The sequence below is a fragment of the Mauremys mutica genome, chromosome 8 (genome assembly GCF_020497125.1).
Source record: "Mauremys mutica isolate MM-2020 ecotype Southern chromosome 8, ASM2049712v1, whole genome shotgun sequence".
Lineage (NCBI taxonomy): Eukaryota > Metazoa > Chordata > Testudines > Geoemydidae > Mauremys > Mauremys mutica.
The window spans coordinates 23279351-23297933 of NC_059079.1; the positions used below are offsets into that span (position 1 = coordinate 23279351).

Here is an 18583-nt window from a genome sequence, read left to right on the forward strand (position 1 = left end):
TACTCTCTGACACACTGGTATACTCTTCTGTATCAAATAAGGAGCTTTCACTATTCAAAATTATACCGGTATTAGAGTCTAAATTTCTTTCTGCTGTAAAGGTGTAACACAGACTGCATTACAAGGTTCCCTGTGTTCCATCGGTAGTGTGACTTAAGCATATCCTCTGGGGACCATATCCTAGAGGTGAGAGGAAAGTCCATTAATTTTTAATCCATGTGTTTTCTGCCAACAAGGTGCCATTTTTACTAGTGCACAATTGCTTACATCACTGGATTGAGACCACCATTTTTTTTTAATATAGGCACCTAAACATCAAATATAAACTTTCAGTCACTACCAGCCTGGGCTGGATTCAAATTAGCAGTTTAAAAGTGAGGTGGTTTGTAGTCTGATAATTTTAAGAGCCATTCAACCCCGAGTAAAGCACTAATACTATGTACAGACTGAATTATTAACAATTTTTACATTATGGTGCATCAGGGATATAAAGATAACAGGGGAGACTTAAAAAATAAAAATAAATTGAGTTGCTGCCCACATCACTTACTAATTTCCTATTACTTCAAAAAGTAAACTGCACAATATGCCTTGTCAAAATTTTCCATAATATCTAGTAAGTCACTCTGGAAGTTTAAACCTATTAAACATACTTTTGCTTTTTATCTACTTTTTTTGGTAAGGCTTCTTTGAATTCATTTGTGGAAACACATTGTGTGAGATGAAAAAATCAAGACCATTATAAGTAATAGTTTGGTACCTCCACAGTGTGATAATGTATACAGTCCTCTTCATTAAATGAAGTGATTTTTGTTACTGAATGCCTTGCCTCTTTTTTTTTTTTTTTTTTTTTTCCCTTTTAGGCCTATTGTGTAACAGAACCTGGAGCAGGCTCTGATGTGGCAGGTATAAAAACGAGAGCTGAGAAGAAAGGAGATGAATATGTCATAAATGGTCAAAAAATGTGGATCACCAATGGTGGCAAAGCTAACTGGTACATTAACTGCTTATTAATCTGCTGTACAGTTTCAATGATTTTATGTTCAGCCCTTCACCATGTTTTATATATAACAAAATTTCCTCTGACTAAAATAGGTATTAGGCTCTCTTTTATGATCCCTCTTCTAAATCTTCATGTTCATTACATTATATTTTGAGCTGTGATCAATATATCACTACAGAATTTTGCAGCTAACAATACACACTTCAGTGCCCCACAAGATCTACTAAGGAAACCACCAGATAACAAAAGTTCTGAAAATGTGTTTGATAGCAGCATGATTTAGAAGCCACTCAATTCTATCTATTTTTAAAGGGAGGAAAAGTACAGAGGATGACTTACTTGCACAGTACTAAAAGAACTTGTCTTATTATTCGTTACTCTGCCTTGATTGTATACATGGTCATTGAGCATAGTTCTTTCTTCTAGCCACATATGGCTAGAATACACTTGTCACTTCCCACACAGATGGTTATAAAAAGCAGTTACATTTGTGTGGTGTCTTAAAAAGAATACTTTCCGAGCTATCCCCAAATCTAGATGATGTTGCCTTGAAGTCTGAAAAGAGCATTTTTTTAAAAAAAGTACAGTTCTCTCATCCTGCCCTAGTTTAATATCCTGTACAACCCGCTTCAAAGAAATCCGCTTAATGGTTCAAGATCTTTGAGGAACCATTTAATAGCACCTAGCATCTGTCTTATGTCATCAATGAATACTACAAGGGTGACTTATTAAATTTGTTGCATTTTTCTTTTAGAAATGAGCTTCAACTTAGACCTAGAAGAATAAAATTAATCCCCTCCATGGGATCATGTGATAGTTCTAAAGGTTTTCACACAATCACCTGCTCCCCTAATCCTTGATCTGCTATGAAATGACCCATCTCTGCAATAACTTTTTCATAACATTCCTAAAGATGGTAACTAATATAATAAAAATGTACATTACACTATGAGGAAAGGGTCCTTTGTTATCAACTGTTTGTCCCGTGTAATTTTGTTGGCACTTAGATACCACAGTGGTGGGTGTACTGGAAATGCCTCAGTAGAAATATTTCCAATTTAAAGCCGGCTGTCTACTGTTCATGTCATCTACCAGAAGAAAAGAACTTAATGCTTCCGTTTTAGAATCTCTTGATAGGGTTAATGTTATATGGTACTTAGTATCTATCTTTAAAAAAGTGTCTGTTTAGCTCTTAATCGTGAAGACAGGTTTGAGTCACTCAAGTTACTATGTGTTTGCACTAGGTATTTTCTGTTAGCTCGTTCCAATCCTGATCTGAAAGCTCCTGCCAGCAAAGCCTTTACTGGATTTATTGTGGAAGCGGACAGCCCTGGAATCCAAATTGGAAGAAAGGTGGAGTGTATATGCATAGATATTTATAAGCGAGCTACCTGGGGTATTAGGAGTTGCACTGCTCTGCTCAAAAACAGTAATGTTAAAGGAGAAAGTACTATGACTTGAATGCTTTTTAACGTATTAGGTACACAACATAACTGCCTAGCACAAGAAAACATTTTTGTACTCATTGCTATTTCTATATTCTGACTAATTTTTAAAGATGTTTGAAATAAATTAGTGGTGACTTACTAGGTCCATCATATTAGTATTATGGGTTTATTTCAAGTCAACGTGAGGCTTGGTCCCCTGGATGGCTTAAAAAAACCAAAAGCCTGATTTGATCTTGTTTACACTGGTATAACTCTATAAATAACTATGGAGTTACACCACTGTACATAAATATGTTAAATCAGAATTGGTCCTAAGACCTCTTTTTCTTGCAATCAGAGGACTTTCTTTGTTTTGACGGCCGATCTGTGTGTCTCTGCAAGGAAGCATGACTGGTGGGAGTAAGGAAGGAGCAGCTTATCTGCAAAACTCCACACCTTGAGTTCTGTCTGAAAAGATTTTACCTATTGGTTCAAGTAACACCTAACTATTGAAAATGAAAAACTACTTTTCCTCTATATTTTACTGTTGTGTATTTGACATAACTTCATGTATAGTCAGTTTCATTGGATGCTCTGCATAGAGAGCCTGTCTCTTTTTCTTGTTTATGTGGGTGTTTAAAAAGCAGCAGGAATGAAAAGGAAAAATGTGATTACACACCTGCAAAAATTGTCAAGGAGATGGAGGTGGGGGGAAGGAGAATGACTGACTCATGGGCTAGTGTGGTACCTGAAACCATTTTGCCAACTTGATTGGCACTTGAAATGACCATTTAATTAGAAGAGGAACATATGTCTTCTTTCCTTTCCTGACTCCCAGCCATGGCTGTTCTGTCTCTTGAACAGCACCACTATGCAGCAGGTGGAGCCATGCTACAGATCAAATTTGTTGTTTTACATTGTGGAGCGGTATCCTAAATGCTTGTTTACTGATTGCTCTATTTCTTGGGGGTGATCAAAGGGACTTTGTCATATCAACTTAAATCTGACATTTATATTTTTTTATTTTTTCAAATAAATCCAAAATTAAGTCAACCTTGTACAAAATAAACTTCAGTAGAAACATTTTTGACTTTGTAACATTTCAATAGACTCTCTTTCTGAAAGAACAAATTCTCTCAAAGAGCTTGTCACTAAAATGTTTTGTTGCTAGTGCATGAAAACCAAAAAGTGAAACTGCTTTAGAAAATGGCTGTAAGCAAAAGGTGAAACTAGTGATTTTCATTGTGCTTAGAAAAATAAAGGGAATAAAAAGCATAAGGAAAAGAATGATTTTTAAAAAAAAATCATTGTTTTAATAAACTCCTTGAGTGATTTTAGCGTAAGTAAAGAAATTGTTTTTGGTTGCTTGTTTATCAATGAGAAGTAACTCTTCAGGATTAAAACCACCAAATGCAGTTATGTCAAGGCTGTTTAAATTTTTGCTCTCAAGAGAGCTAATCTGTCTTTTGTTTAAAAATATGGTTTATAAAACAAAGGGCAGTGTTTAATTGTAATGCAAATAGGCATTTGCGTGTGGCGTTACCCAATATGCACGTCTAAGTGCTCTCCGGTGTGTTTAACTTTGAAAACCTGGTTTTAAAAAATCTGTTTCAGTTTCTTTTCAGGTAAATCAAAATTTAGAAAACATCATGCCATGGAAGTATTCAGTTACAGTTATACCTTTTGTAAACTTCCTTTTCAGGAGATGAATATGGGTCAGCGCTGCTCAGATACAAGAGGTATTGTCTTTGAAGATGTGAGAGTGCCCAAAGAAAATGTTCTAACTGCTGAGGGAGTTGGTTTTAAAATTGCTATGGGAGCTTTTGATAAAACCAGACCTCCAGTAAGTAGCAGAAATAAGGTACTTTAAAAAAAAAATTAAGGTAAAAGTGGAGAATTCAGATTTTACTATGTACTGTGTTTGAACTATACAGGTAGCAGCAGGTGCTGTTGGGCTAGCACAGAGAGCATTGGATGAAGCTACGAGGTATGCTTTGGAAAGAAAAACCTTTGGAAAACCAATTATAGAGGTACGTTAAGCAAAAAGTTACAAGCCACAGTTTCGTAGCATGTGCTGTTAAGATATTCTATTTTCGTAGGACTACTTTATATTATGCTTCTGCCCTCACTCTGCTTTTTCAAATGGGAAGGTAGAGTTGAGCGCTCCATATAAAACCATAAATAAAGTTAACCAGGTACTAAGTCCAGAAACTTTTTTAAAGAATGAATTGGTAAATGGTGATAGGTCATTTGAAAGCAATGTGCTGGGGCTGAATTACATCAACCAGATACTTCAGTTCCTTACTTATTGGGCAGGGAGCTGCAGGGAAGAAAAGACTTGATACCAACTTTTCTTTTTGATGTAAAGCAGGATGCAAACCCCATTAACAATGTAGCTAAACAGTGCAGTTCAATGCTAAATTTTATAATTAAATAGGTTTTAATTTTTAATTACTTGGGACTATGCCCCGAGCTATAGGTGTGAGATTCTGCCATCCCATAGCATATCTCTGAACAGAATTAATTCCATATACTGCTTTGCCCAGAATATTAAAGAAGCTACATTGTTTCTTTTGTATTCCCTGTAGAATCCCAACTAGGCAATATTAACTTGCTTTTATTTTAACAATTGTAGCACCAAGCAGTGTCCTTCATGCTGGCTGAAATGGCAATGAAAGTGGAACTAGCTAGACTGGCTTGCCAAAGGGCTTCTTGGGAGATTGATGTGGGTCGCAGAAATACTTACTTCGCGTCCATTGCCAAGGCATTTGCTGGTGACATTGCAAACCAACTAGCTTCAGATGCAGTCCAGATTTTTGGAGGAAATGGATTTAATAGTGAATATCCTGTAGAAAAACTAATGAGAGATGCCAAAATCTATCAGGTAAGTAAAACAAATAACTAAAATATTACTATAGGGGTTGCATTATGTCTATAAAATAAGCTAGTGGTTGCTTGCTTTTAAAATTGACTACTAAATAATATTTGAAAAGCTGCTTTCTCCCTGCCCACCTCACTTCTTTTGTGTGCAGGTTTTGCTTTGCATCTTTGGAGGTAGGATGCATCTTCTAGGTAGACTGAGGAAGGAGGCTGGCTAAGAAGTCAGATTGGGACTCTGTCACTGAACTTGTTTTAGCCAAGGTTAAGCAGCATGTCGTCGTAGCGCTTCGTTCACTCCATTTACCCCTATTTTGGAGGGAGCTGGGATGATGGATTGGAAAAAACAGTTCTGGGCTACCCCAGGAATGAGGAAGGGGAGGCAATTTGGCTTTAAGAGCGGCAAAGTAGTTTCCAAAATCAGTGATGAGCCTTGGCATGTATTATCTGAAACTGAAGTTGATGGCAGTCACTACTCTTTTTAGCTCTTAGAATTACTCTTGAGATCTGAGAGATGTGCTACTTGTGCCTTCAGTTTTTAGAACACTCTGATATTATGTGGATATTTTTATTCTGGGACTTGAGTGTCTCTTTCCAAGTAAGAGCCATCTTTCTAAATGCTATCTTAAGTCTGAATACAGAAATGTTGGCATAGCAAGTCCGCATGTAGGCTAAAACACCATTCTTAAACTTGGCTTAAACATGCTTTGTCCTGACCCCACACTACATGGCCAGTACTTAAGCAGCCTGAATTAGTTTTAATGAAACATGGTTCTCAGCTCAATTCAGATAACTCTTGAACTAAGCAGCAACATAAAGGGCTGTGTGTAGTAAAAGGAAGGCTGCCTCTGTTAGCACCTTGTGGTATAGCAGGTATCCAGTGTTGTCTTAGAAAGCTCCTCTGAAATGCTGCTGTGGAAGTTCAGTGAGGCTCAAGTTCACAGCAGGGAGCAGCACCTGGTTAGGCAAGGTAAGAGGAAGCAGAGATTGAAAGGAAAGAAATCAAAATGTAGAGAAGAATATAGACTTTAATCCCCCACTTCAGTCTGTTTAAGAACGAACAGTTTTTAAGGAAACTGAAATTATACAAAACACTTTATAAATAATCAAACCTGTAGGCTATTTTAAAAGGCTTTCTGAAGTGGAGATTGAATTTTCTTCTTCCTTACATGATGATCCACTGCACTTCCCTGTTGCAAAACTGATGGTAATCTTCACGCATTTGCCAAATCACATAGGCAGAAAGGAGGGACCCATAATAAAAGCATTTTATGATTACTTAAACTAAAAGCCACTTCAAGTACTCGGAGTGCTGCAGTACTAGTGCCGAGCAGAAGTTATCTCAGGAACATTATTGATACTTATTACTCTTCTAAAGGAATGATTGTAAAAGAATTCCTTTGCACAGACGGGGGCACAGTACTTTATTCCTAATACTATCAAGTGCAGGAATAGGAGCAACTAAATAATTCTAAAAAAGAGTTGGTTCTTTCACCACGCAATGTGTTTCCTAGGCCACAAAATATTTATCCAACCTAACTGTGAAGATGCTGGCAAGTTCTAATGATGCAGAGTTTAGAAACCATGTTCTGTGACTAACTATCAGTGTAATTGGTGGGAAACTTTTCTTTGCTGCTCCTGTTCTTTTTTTTTTGGTTCACATGAATGGTATAAAACTATTTCATTATTCTCATTAATTACTGTCAAGTATCAGAGGGTTAGCCGTGTTAGTCTGGATCTGTAAAAGCAGTAAAGAATCCTGTGGCACCTTATAGACTAACAGACGTTTTGGAGCATGAGCTTTCGTGGGTGAATACCCACTTCGTCGGATGCAAGAGACGAAGTGGGTATTCACCCACGAAAGCTCATGCTCCAAAACGTCTGTTAGTCCATAAGGTGCCACAGGATTCTTTACTGCTTTTTCATTAATTACTATAGTCCTGAAGCTGTTCTGGTTTCCCCTTTTCATATGAGAAAAAAGAAAGGAAGCTGCAACCTTATTCTGTGTTTAGTACAGCACATTTCTATACCCTCTGCAAAACCTGAAGACGTGTGTTCAGGTAGAATGCTGTTTAGTTCTCTTGTCCCATGTCAGCAATCCTCTTTAACTTTTCCTCTACTTTATTTTTCTCTGATATAGGGAAGCAAAATGGGAGGCTTTCATCTTTGAGTTTATTCCTTGGTCTGGATTGAGGAGCCATTTTGTCAGTGTCCTTTGGGCAGCTCAGTTTTTCCACAAGCAAGCAATGGATAAGGCAACTGATGTCTGTAATCCTAGGCTCTGAAATTCATCTTCCAGTGATGCTCTTGAGCTTTCTCTTGTGATTATTTGCCAGTCCATGAAGTGTGTAACATTAATTCCAGAAAATGGACAGCATTCATCTACAGCTGATAGACAAGGTCTACATCCTTCAGAAAAGTGTTACTCTGGTAGTGAGATTAGTGTCTCGAGGCTTTTTTAAAAAGGGAGATTCTGTCTTGGACTATTCAAAATACATGTAATGGTCCAGATTATCCCCTGTGGTGTGGCTGCTTCACACCATAGTAGTATCCTCCAGCAGCACAAAAGCAGGTTTAGACTAAAGAGTATGTGGCTGGGACTTTCCTGTGACCTCTGGCTGCTCAAACAGCCTTTCAGGTCCATTGGTAGCTGGTGAGAGTTAGAGCAGCTTCTTAGCTTCTCTGACTCACACAAGGGAACCAGCTCAAGATAAGAGGAGCACAACTATGGCTTTGCATTCCCCAAGTTTAGCTGTGGCACACACAGCCAGCCAAGGATTGGGGCCCAGATCTTGTTCCAATTCCATATATATATGTGTGTGTGTGTGTGTGTTTCCTTTGCCAATGAATCTATAAATAGTGTTATGGGACCATCTATTGGAAGGAAACAGGAAAGAGTTCTGAAAATCCAGCCCAATTACACAAGTTTCAGACAAAACATCCTCCCTTCCAGTTCTTTACCTTCTCTACAGAAAAACACAGTCCACTCAAGCTCTGTCCCAGTACCCTCTCTGGTCTCTGAGTGTACCCCTTCAGGTTCAGACATCATTTCTTTACCTTTCCTGGACTGTAATCCCACAATTTTCCCACTCTTAGACTGGGCCCTGGACTACTGTACCCTGTGATGCCCTGTGTATAAGCTAGGCTTACCCAGCAGGTCTGACTGGGTTTAACAGTTCTTCCCTTTGAGAGTCTGTGATCAGTGGTGAATATTGTGACCACACAGCTTGTTAAGAACAGGTTTCAGAGTAGCAGCCATGTTAGTCTGTATCCACAAAAAGAACAGTACTTGTGGCACCTTAGAGCCTAACAAATTTATTTGAGCATAAGATTTTGTGGGCTAAAAACAAAGTATTGTTAATTTCTAACAGTAGGAACAAAGCATAAAAGAAAGGATTTTAAAACAAATAATCTACCCATGTATCTGTGTTACCTGAGATAACATCTTACCATCCTCTGTTTATAACCTAAGCAGACCAACCTTCAGACACCCCAGCAGGTGCCTATGTTGGTGTGGTTTCCCCAAACAGCTCCCCAGTCTCTTTATAAACTGATATTGACCTTTTGATCTTCTTGTGTTCCCGAGTCTCTTTCTGTCTAGCATTGTCTCTTAACTACCACAAAGTGGCTACCAAACAGTGACTTATTTTGAGTCATTGTTTTCCTTTGTTTGTTTTTCCTGACATCTCACCCTCCCCCATTACTAATCCAACATATTCATACAGTAAACGTTGCCAGTAACTAGGTCAACATACAGTATTAATAGAGGAGATCCATGTCCATCGTAAGCTCTTCAAATATTTTTACTGTGTAACTAGGATGCCTTGGGTTTGTAAAATGGTTTTAGGTTGTCATCTTTATAAATGGCCTATTAAGTTTCAGAGTAATGTCTTTTTATATCAGTCACAACATTTATCTGAGAAATCTATCCAGGTGTTTGATTTGATGTTTCCTAAAGGGATCAGATTCTAGAAGCTCGTTTCATAGAAAGGTTCAGAGGGAATTTCAGTGCTGTTCTTCTTCAAGTAGATGCAACCATGTATTCCACTTAGAGGTGTAGGTGTGTGTGTGCCCAATTTATCAGAGCCATTTTGCCTAGCAGTACCCATAGAGGGGCAGCGCTTGCACCTTGTAGTCATAACCCCTCCCCTGGCTAAGTTGAGACAGCATTGCCCTGGCCCCCTCAGTTCCTTCTTACCGCCTATGGCTGGAGTTGGAGCTCTGTGAAGTTAAGACTACACAATCTCTCACTATATTAGAGTATTTTTTTTCTAGTTGTTAGGAGTATCCTTAGTGTTTGTTCAATTCACATTATTTGTATTTAGTTAAGTATTCCCCTGAGATGCCCTCACCAGGGTTTAAACATTGTCAGTCATGTGGGGGAGCGATTCCCAACAGCAGTCTCCACACGTTGTGCTTGGGTGAAGCCCACATCAAAGTGCAGTATTCAATCTGCAGATCATTCACAAAATGGACTCAGATGTCTAGAGATCTTTGCCTAAAGCAGCAGCTACTTGAACAGGCCATGCTTCGGCGCCGGGGCTCTAGTCAGATTGGAGGTCACCCTCTGGTTCTGAGGGTGCTGCAGGCTCTGGAGCAGGCGCCTCTCCAAAGAGACTGAGGAGCTGTTCCCCATTTAGTGCACCGAGGAAAAGACTGCATAAGACCATCCCACGTATCATGGGCATTCTTCTGCCTCCCTCAGGAAGAGCACAGGGTTAGTGCTGGCACGCAGGATGGCGCAGGTGCCTCTAACCCAACGTTTCTCAAATGCGGCCACTGGCCATGTGGAGCCACCAAGGGCTTTTCTTGCGGCCACAGCCTCCTGGGCTGTGATGGGGGAGGAGGGAAGCAGTGGCCCCTCTCACAGGGCCACCAGCGGGGGTTGGGCCTTGCCCTCCTCTGGAGACACAAATATTGGAGGTGCAGGCAGCTGGTGCATTCCCCACTTTCCCAAGGGCGGGGGGACAGGCTTCAGCTGCAGGGCTTTGGGCTTCAGCCGCGTGGTAGCAGGCTCTGGTTCCAAGCTCTGGTCCCAGGCTCACCGCCCACGCCATCATCCCTCGGCCCCAGGGCTTAATTTGTCCCAGGACTTGCCGGGGCTGAGTATGTCTGCTGTGAAAAGTGATATTAACAAACATACAAATATCACGTTTCACAGCAGCAGACTTACTATCTATCAAATTTAAAAAAAAAATCCCCAAAAGGCAAAGGAAATAACAACAAGACAAGAACACGCAAAGCATCTTATTTGTGTTTCTATTCCGTTTAGGTCCAGTAAAGAATAGAGAACACTGTACATTTTTATTTATTTTATTTATTTTTATTACTGAATCTGGAAAAAACCTATATAAATTACAATGATTTGGACATGTATATATGCATATTTATTTGTTTTTCCTAAAGTTAATTAAATATTTTAGGAAAAATTGTCAGCAAGAGTTGGTGGCTGCACTCTGAGGCCACCAAAAAATTTGTTGTGAGAATCCCTGCTCTAACTTATCCATGGTGCTGAGTAGGGAGGTTAGAAATCCTGTACCATCAACTCTGGTTCTGGATCCACAGCATCCATTGAGTCCAGTATGGACAAGGGCGATGCCAACACCGATTGATTGATTCCATGTTGGCAGCATACCAGGAAGCTACAGACCCTCCTCTGCCGTTCCATCCTGACCGCTCCCTTGGTCAAGGACATTGCTAGGGCTTCATCATTTATAGCTCCATTGTCTGAACCCTCGGGTCTGTTGTCACCACATCCCGATGTTCCTCTTCCACCAGGTTCAGTGCAAGGGACATCCTTGGCACTGGGAAACTCCTCGGCACCATTGCATTTAGCACTGTCAACATTACTGTGGCAACTCTCACCACCCTCCACTTCATCACCGTCACCTGCTTCAGTAATGCCACTGACTTCGGGGTCGACACTCCTTCCAGCACTGGCATACTCAGTGCCTTTGATACGGCTTCATTCATTGGCACCGGTCCCTGCCTCGTTCTGGGCAACAAATGAATTAGACTGGTTACTCGCTCCCTCAGGATTGGCTCCACCTTTATACCTGAAACCCAAGGCTTCTCAGCACCGAGGCTGGGATCTTCGTCTTCCTGCTCTCCATCACCTGACCCACATTGGGGACCATTTATGGAGCACTATGGGCACCAGGAGAGGCACTTGTCTTGCAGTTAGCAGAGGGGCCCCTGGCCCAGTGCCTGCTGGCCTCTAATGCCTGAAATCTCCAGAGAAGTATTTTGGGCCTTTATCATCAAGGCTATTTAGTGGCCAAGACATTATTGCAGTCCATGCTGGATGTCATAAATGCTTCGGCCAGAGTTAGGGCCTCTGTGGTGACCAGGAGAAGAATGTCCTGGCTGCAGAATTCAGGCATTGTTCCCGACATGCAGCAGGCCATAGGGGATTTGCTCTTCAATGGCTGGGTGGTTTTTTTCACACAAATAGATGAGATCCTGCCCTCCTTCAAGGATTTTAAGGCTACCCTATGTTCCTGAGGGGAGTATACACCAACAGTGAGAAGGTTTCACTTCAGTGGTTAACCACAGCAACAGTACTATCTGCAGTGCACCTTTGGGCAACCTTTTGCTCCCTTGAGACAGCGGGATTACCCCAGAAAGGATCATACATCCCAGACGAGGCAGTCGAGTCCATGGTTTGACCAATCGACACACCTCCTGCTGGTGCCCCCCAAGTGCCCATTTTGACTCTGCTAGCCGATCGCTTGCCTAAGGTCCAGAATCAACTTGTGGACCATCTCAGCAGGAATTTTCCCCTGAACCATGAGTGGTCTCTAAAACCCTGTGTTCTGCAAGTCATCTTTGCAGCGTGTGGCATCCCAATGATTGACCTGTTTGCTGCAAGGGACAACAGGAAATGCCATCTCTTCTGCTTTCAAGGTGGCCTTAAGGACACCTTCCATCTCATTTGGCAATTGGCTCTCCTGCATGCTTTTCCTCTGATCCGGATCATTCCACAGGTCATCCTCAAGCTGAAAGCAGATCGGGACAGGCTCATCCTCATTGCCCTGGCATGGCCGAGGCAGTGCTGGTTTTCCGACCTCCTTGCACTGTCACTTTGGCCTCCTGTATTCCTTCCTCTCCATCCTGACCTGCTCATGCAGAACCACGATCACACCTTGCATCTGGCACTCAGCTCCCTCCCTGCATCTTATGATGTGGCTGCTCTGGTTGAATGATGAGGAAGAGTGATGTTCTGCAGCTGATCGATAGACCTACTCAGTAGTATAAAACCGTCTACTAGGATGGCCTATTCGGCAAAGTGGAAGTGTTTTTCAATGTGGTCATTGGCCTGCGGAGTTCAGCTGACACTAGCTAGTATCCAAGACACCTTGGACTATTTGCTACGTCTTCAGTTGTTAGGCGTACACTTAGGTCATTGAGGGTGCATCTAGCAGCAATCTCAGCCACTCATTCATGGAAGATCTGTGTTTTCCAAAGTCATGGTGGAAAGGAATCCTTCATCTCCACCCGCTGGTGCAGGAACTGGTTCCCTTGTGGGATGTTACCACCATTTTAGTGACTCTTATGGGACCTTAGTTCGAGCCTCTGACATCCTGCCCCTGTCTTCTCATGTCAAAAAACTGCCTTCCTCGTGGCAATAACATCTTCAAGGAAAATGTGTGAATTGCAGGCAGAACCTGCCTGTGATGGCAGAGCCTCCTTACACACAATTCTCCAAAGACAAAGTGACGTTTTGGCTGCACGCAAAGTTTGTGTCTCAAGTGGTCTCTGTTTAATTTAAACTAAGCAGTATATTTGCTTGTGTTTTTTTCCTAAGCAGCATTCATCTCCAGAGGAGCAGCGTTTTCACACATTGGACATCAGACTATGTCTGACCTTCTATCTGGACAGGACTACACCCTTTCAGGCTTTGCCGTCTCTGTGTGGTCTGCAGGCAGTACGAAGGGGCAGGCAGTTTCCTCGCAGCTGATCTCTAAGTGGATAAGTTCCAGCATCATGACTGCATATGAAATCTCTTTGGCTATGCTTCCTCTGCGGAGTGTGAGCTCATCCTATGAGCGTGCAATCTACATCAATAGCATTCCTAAGTGACATCTCAGTATTGGATATTTGCAGGGCTGCCACATGGTTGTTGATACATACATTACAAACCCTTGTGCCCTTACCATGGCATCCAGAGCAGATGAACCCAAGCACCTTTGGGAAGGTGGTTGTGCAGTCCTTGTTTAAATAGACTTTGAGCTACACCCCCTACAGGTGCTGCTTGAGTCACCTAAGTGGAATACCCAGCAGCATTACTTGAAGGAGAAATGGTTACTTACCGTAACTGTAGTTCTTTTGAGATGTGATGCAGATGTGTATTCCACAGCCCACCTTCTGTCCCCTCTGCATAGGCATCTAGTTTCTGGGCATTCAGTGCAAAGAAACTAAAGGGGGCAGGGGGAGAGTCAGGGTGGCAATACCTCAATAGTCAAGGATGGGGCTATGGCCATAAGGTGCAAGTGCCATCCCCTAGAGGGACTGTTAAGCAAAATTCTCCACATCTAAGTGCTGAGCACACACATCTAAGTGGAATACATGTCTGCATTACATCTCAGAGAACCACAGTCACAGTATGTAACAGTTTCTTGTCTAAAGTGTCCAGAGCCTTTTAGTTCTGTAATTGCCTTGTAAGTATTTTTATTATTTAAATCTTTCTCCCAGAAACTTGGATTTATTATTGTTGATTTTATCATCAATTTTCTTTGGGACTGAAGGAATGGTAATTGATTTTTATCTGGGAAAAAAACTGAGTAGGTCTCTACATTTTCTACATTCATCTTCTCGGAACCTTATTGATTTTGATTAATCTTTTTTATAATTATGATAATATCTGTGCTTATATTTAAGAATTTTTAAAATTTTGTATTGATTTAAATTTTCACCATTGCAGGAAATTGTGGTGAGGTCAGGCAATTATTTAATGACAGTAGACGTTGAGATTCAAAAAGTTAAGCTTTATAAACTGTTAATATATAAATTGTTAATATCACATGTCAAAATAAACACAGTAAATATCCGTAAATCAAGAAATTGTATCTATTTTACTATTTATTCGCTAGTCCCTTTATAAAACACTAATTTTAAATCGCTGGATTTTGACTCTGATAAATTCTCAAGCAGTGTTTATCCTACTTTATCTGTACATTTCAGTTATTTTTGGTGGAAATATATTTTTGTCAGTTTGTGCATGGTGAAAGCTATGTTTACTGACATTTACAGATAAAAATCTAACCCTTCCAAGCCTAGTTATGATTATCCCCATTAATCTCTTTGCAGGAGTTATATTTGTGATACATCAGCTAATTATCTAAGGAATTACAGAGAAGAACGCCTCAAAGTATTTTCTTTTGTGGTTTTGATTGGTCTCCTGTTGTTGACATTTGTAGCAGTGTTTCATTGTTAAACTTTCTTTAAAAATAATAAATAGAAAATATATATTTGCTGAATTGATTGCAACATTCTTCTGAAATCTGGATTGAAGAATTTTCATTCTTCAGACATTGATCATTGGTCACATGTTTTGGAGTGATTCTAATTTCCTTCAATATTCCATCTAACCATACTTCTCTAGTTCTGGTTTCTATTCCTAATCTTTTGGGAAGTTTATGGAAAAGAATAATCCACAGTGTTGCCTCATCTGTCTGTAAAGAGTCTTTAAATGCCTTACTGTGTTTCATCCACTGTCACTTTAAAGTAAGTATTCCAGCCTCTGAAAGAGTTTATTTCAGATTTATACCATCTTCCCATTTCTGATGTATGATACCTCATATGTCTCTTGCCCTCGATTACTTTTTGCACTTTATTATTGGCCCTACTGTATCACTGCCTGATGACAGACTGCATGTGTACTTGTCCATATGCTTCATCTGCAAAAATTGGTTCTTTTGTTCAATTTCTGTACTTGATTTCATTCAGTACTTATCACATTCTTCCATAGACTGTTCTGATAAAGTTATTTCCCCCTTTCTTGTTCTCAGTTTAGTTCCAATTACAAATCTAAGTAACAGTGACCATGCTCTTATTTAGAAGCTCTCTCTGTACAACTTAAAATATAACCTTTTGTGCTTAAAGTGCCCAAAATTCTTAAGAGCCTGAAGCTTGTTCTGGTTTTCAAACATGGGGTGTTAACTGAACCCTTTCTTGTGATATTTCTTAACAAGACTTGTAGGTTTTTCATTGCTCGGATAATGCTTTGCAGTTATATACTGCCTTCCTTCTGAGAATCTTGAAACACCTGGTGGTGAAGATAATTATCCTATTATGCAGTTGGTGAAACTGAGGCTGTGTGACCTTGACCAAATCTACACAAGTCTTTAGGAGAGTTAGGAACTGAAATCTTAACTCCAGTTCTGTACTTTAACCACTGAATCATACTTCATGTCTCCCATCATGCCTCTCTATTTTTGTGTACTGCCAAAAAGGATAAAGACCAAAATCCTGATTTCAATCCTAGCACAAAGAGCTTCATAGTAAATGTTTCATTTTGTTGCCAGCACACAGGCTAAAACAGAGGGGTGGTTTGAGCAACAGGAGAAAAGGGAAGAGAGAACACAGTGCCAGAAAAGATACAAAAATGTGGGCTGAGAGATGAAAGAACACAGTATTACTGGGGGGAGAGGCATTGCAAACCTGATAAAATGAAGACAGAGACAACAAAAGAAGTTAAGAAAGTAAGGGGGGAAGTGGCCATGAATAGTTTGGGTAAAAAGAACAGCACTGCTTTACATACTTGTGAAGCTTTTAATTTTTGTATGTTGTATTGAAACTGATCTTGCTATTTTTAAAAACTGGCAATGTAACACAATAATGTAATGGTATCATAATTCTTTTCAGATCTACGAAGGAACAGCTCAGATCCAAAGGCTGATCATAGCACGTGAACATGTTGCCAAGTTTAAAAGTTAAGCAAAAGCATTGATGTTGGCTGTCAATTCCTTCATAAAGGAAAAGAGGGCTTTAATCTTTTTCTTGAATGCAGTTTAAAAAGAAAAAAATAAGAACCTTTCCTTCACACTTTTGTATGATGTACTTTCTTAAACATTACTTTTATACTTTCTTTCCCCTCTGTCCCAGTACAAATTTGGTATTTTCTAAAGCATATCTTTGGCCTCCAATATGTTTTTTCAATAGTACATTTTTTCTCCTTAGAAGGGTCCAAACTTGCACACATTGGAGTACATTGTAATTTCATCATTGAATTCCGTAGGAGCAGACTTGGACCTAAGCAAAGAAATAATATCAAAACCTTTAATAAAAAAGCTATTACTCTGTTTCCTCAGAGATCATGTTCTGCTTCATATGGTCTCCAAATCAGTAAGTTTCAATTTCTTCTGTGTACTTACAACTTTGAGTTCTACAAACTTGCACTTTCAGAATATTTAAAATTAAGTATAGGTGAATGTTTAGGCCCTGCTAAATTATAATACTATGTTCTGACATCAAAACAGGGATTATTGTTTTAGGAAAATAATATCAGAGCAGCTGAATTATCACTTTATTTTACTTTACTTGTAAATTGTCTATACATGTATGAACAAAACCTGTTTTTGTTTATAGTGGCATAGCATAACATGAAATTTGCTTTACTTGTGCACCATCTTTCATCTTACTCATCTGAAACCAGTTCTGATGACATATTTTTCTTTTGTTCTGTCTATTTGGATGCATGTATTTTACCTGCTGTGCCTTAAAAAAAGCTATCATATTGTGTACAGTTTAAAAAAAACAAACCTCATTCTCCTCTCTCTCCTTCCTAAAATAAGACTTCATTTTATGGATAAATACTGTGAACAACTTTTGGGAACTAATGCTATGCGCAATAGTAGTTTCATTAACTACATATTTTTTTATAGCAGAAAAACTGAACAATGACCATTCAGATTCAGATTTATTTTAGTTTCTTTGAACTGCATGCATTCAAAATCACCATAAGGGTTACTGAGACACATTTTTGGTTATAGTATCCCTATTAAACATAAATATTACCTCATAAATTCAAGTATGATGATTGATAGAAGCAGTAAATCATACAATGCAAAGTTTTTCCTGTCATGTTTAATAGTAAATGATTGAAAAGTTGTTTCTGTTAGTCATAGTGCTGAATTGCAATAATAAAAAACTACTTATTCTCAGAAAACAGATGTGCACTACTCATTATTTTCAAATGGGGACCAATTTCCTTCAAATAGACTATGGTAGAAACCTTGTGTGGCATTATTGGTAATAGGATATTTAGATGTGACATTTTAAGTTACTTGTTCAAATCAGGTCCAGCCCAGAATTAGACAATTCATTTTTAGTCAATCTTTGTGAATGAGTTAATAATTATACTTAATTCCTATCTGGTCATTATCCATGACACAGACTACTGCAATGGACCATCTCAGTCGAGGCCATGGAAATCTCCCTCATAGAGGGACTAACTCACCTCTTCCAAATTATCATTGATACTTAGTGGGATTTGAGGAGGGGAAGTTTACACTGATACTGTGCATGCTATGTACCTATTTTGGGGATCCAACTAACCTCAAGCATTACTTGAACAGCAGTCAGTATCCAGCCACTGGAAGTGAACAAGTATCATGTCAGTTTCCAGGACGGTCAATCGTTCATGAGAACTAAATTCACATTTCAAGTTTTATTCTCTCTGTTCTGTTTCCTAGTTGAGGGTGAATCATTTTGTAGTGGGAGGTTTTTGTCTAAACTTATTTCAATAAGTATTTAAGGTGCCACAAGGCATAAATTTTGTTTTTGGGTAGAACTAGCAAAATGCTTATCCTCATAGACGTCTTGCTGAAGGAAAACAGAAGTGCTTGTGCACATGAAAGCAGAACCATAACTATGTAGCCTACATGAAGGAAGCCTGCACCTGGTATCTATTGAAAAAAACATGCACTTGAAAAAACTTTATTTTTCATATTGTGATTCTGCTCCTATTGAAGTAAATGATAAAACACCAGGAATTAGGCTGCTTGTCTTGTAATGTACTGGTCTAAAGTGTCACTTGTGCAATTTCACTTTTTACATGTATGCTGGGTTCTCAGCTGCTCAGGCTTCACTTGTGAAAAAATGCATATTTTATCTATCACTGTTAGTCCAAATTGAAGATAAAGATCCCACAGATCTACTTGAAAAGAATAAGGGTCAACACTTCCCCTCTCAATTTAAAAACAAATTCTCATCTGGAGAATGCTGTTTGAGCTATTTTTGAGTGTTTATGGCATTGACTTTTTGCCTACAGTCA

At 39.5% G+C, this 18583-nt stretch overlaps 1 protein-coding gene and 1 non-coding gene across 2 annotated transcripts in view; both read left to right on the top strand.

Annotated features, from left to right (window-relative positions):
- The window catches only part of ACADM (acyl-CoA dehydrogenase medium chain), a 40834-nt gene extending 23358 nt beyond the window's left edge, over nt 1-17476 (top strand). The window contains exons 7-12 of the mRNA XM_045027721.1: nt 864-994; nt 2248-2356; nt 4133-4273; nt 4365-4460; nt 5066-5314; nt 16174-17476. Coding sequence (XP_044883656.1) covers nt 864-994; nt 2248-2356; nt 4133-4273; nt 4365-4460; nt 5066-5314; nt 16174-16245 — 798 coding nt within the window. The 3' untranslated portion in view covers nt 16246-17476. The remainder of the gene's footprint in view (nt 1-863; nt 995-2247; nt 2357-4132; nt 4274-4364; nt 4461-5065; nt 5315-16173) is intronic.
- Nucleotides 5726-5817, top strand: LOC123376776. Its single transcript, XR_006581946.1, has one exon. It is a non-coding gene; the product is annotated as a small nucleolar RNA SNORD45 (small nucleolar RNA).
- Nucleotides 17477-18583: the final 1107 nt, after the last annotated feature.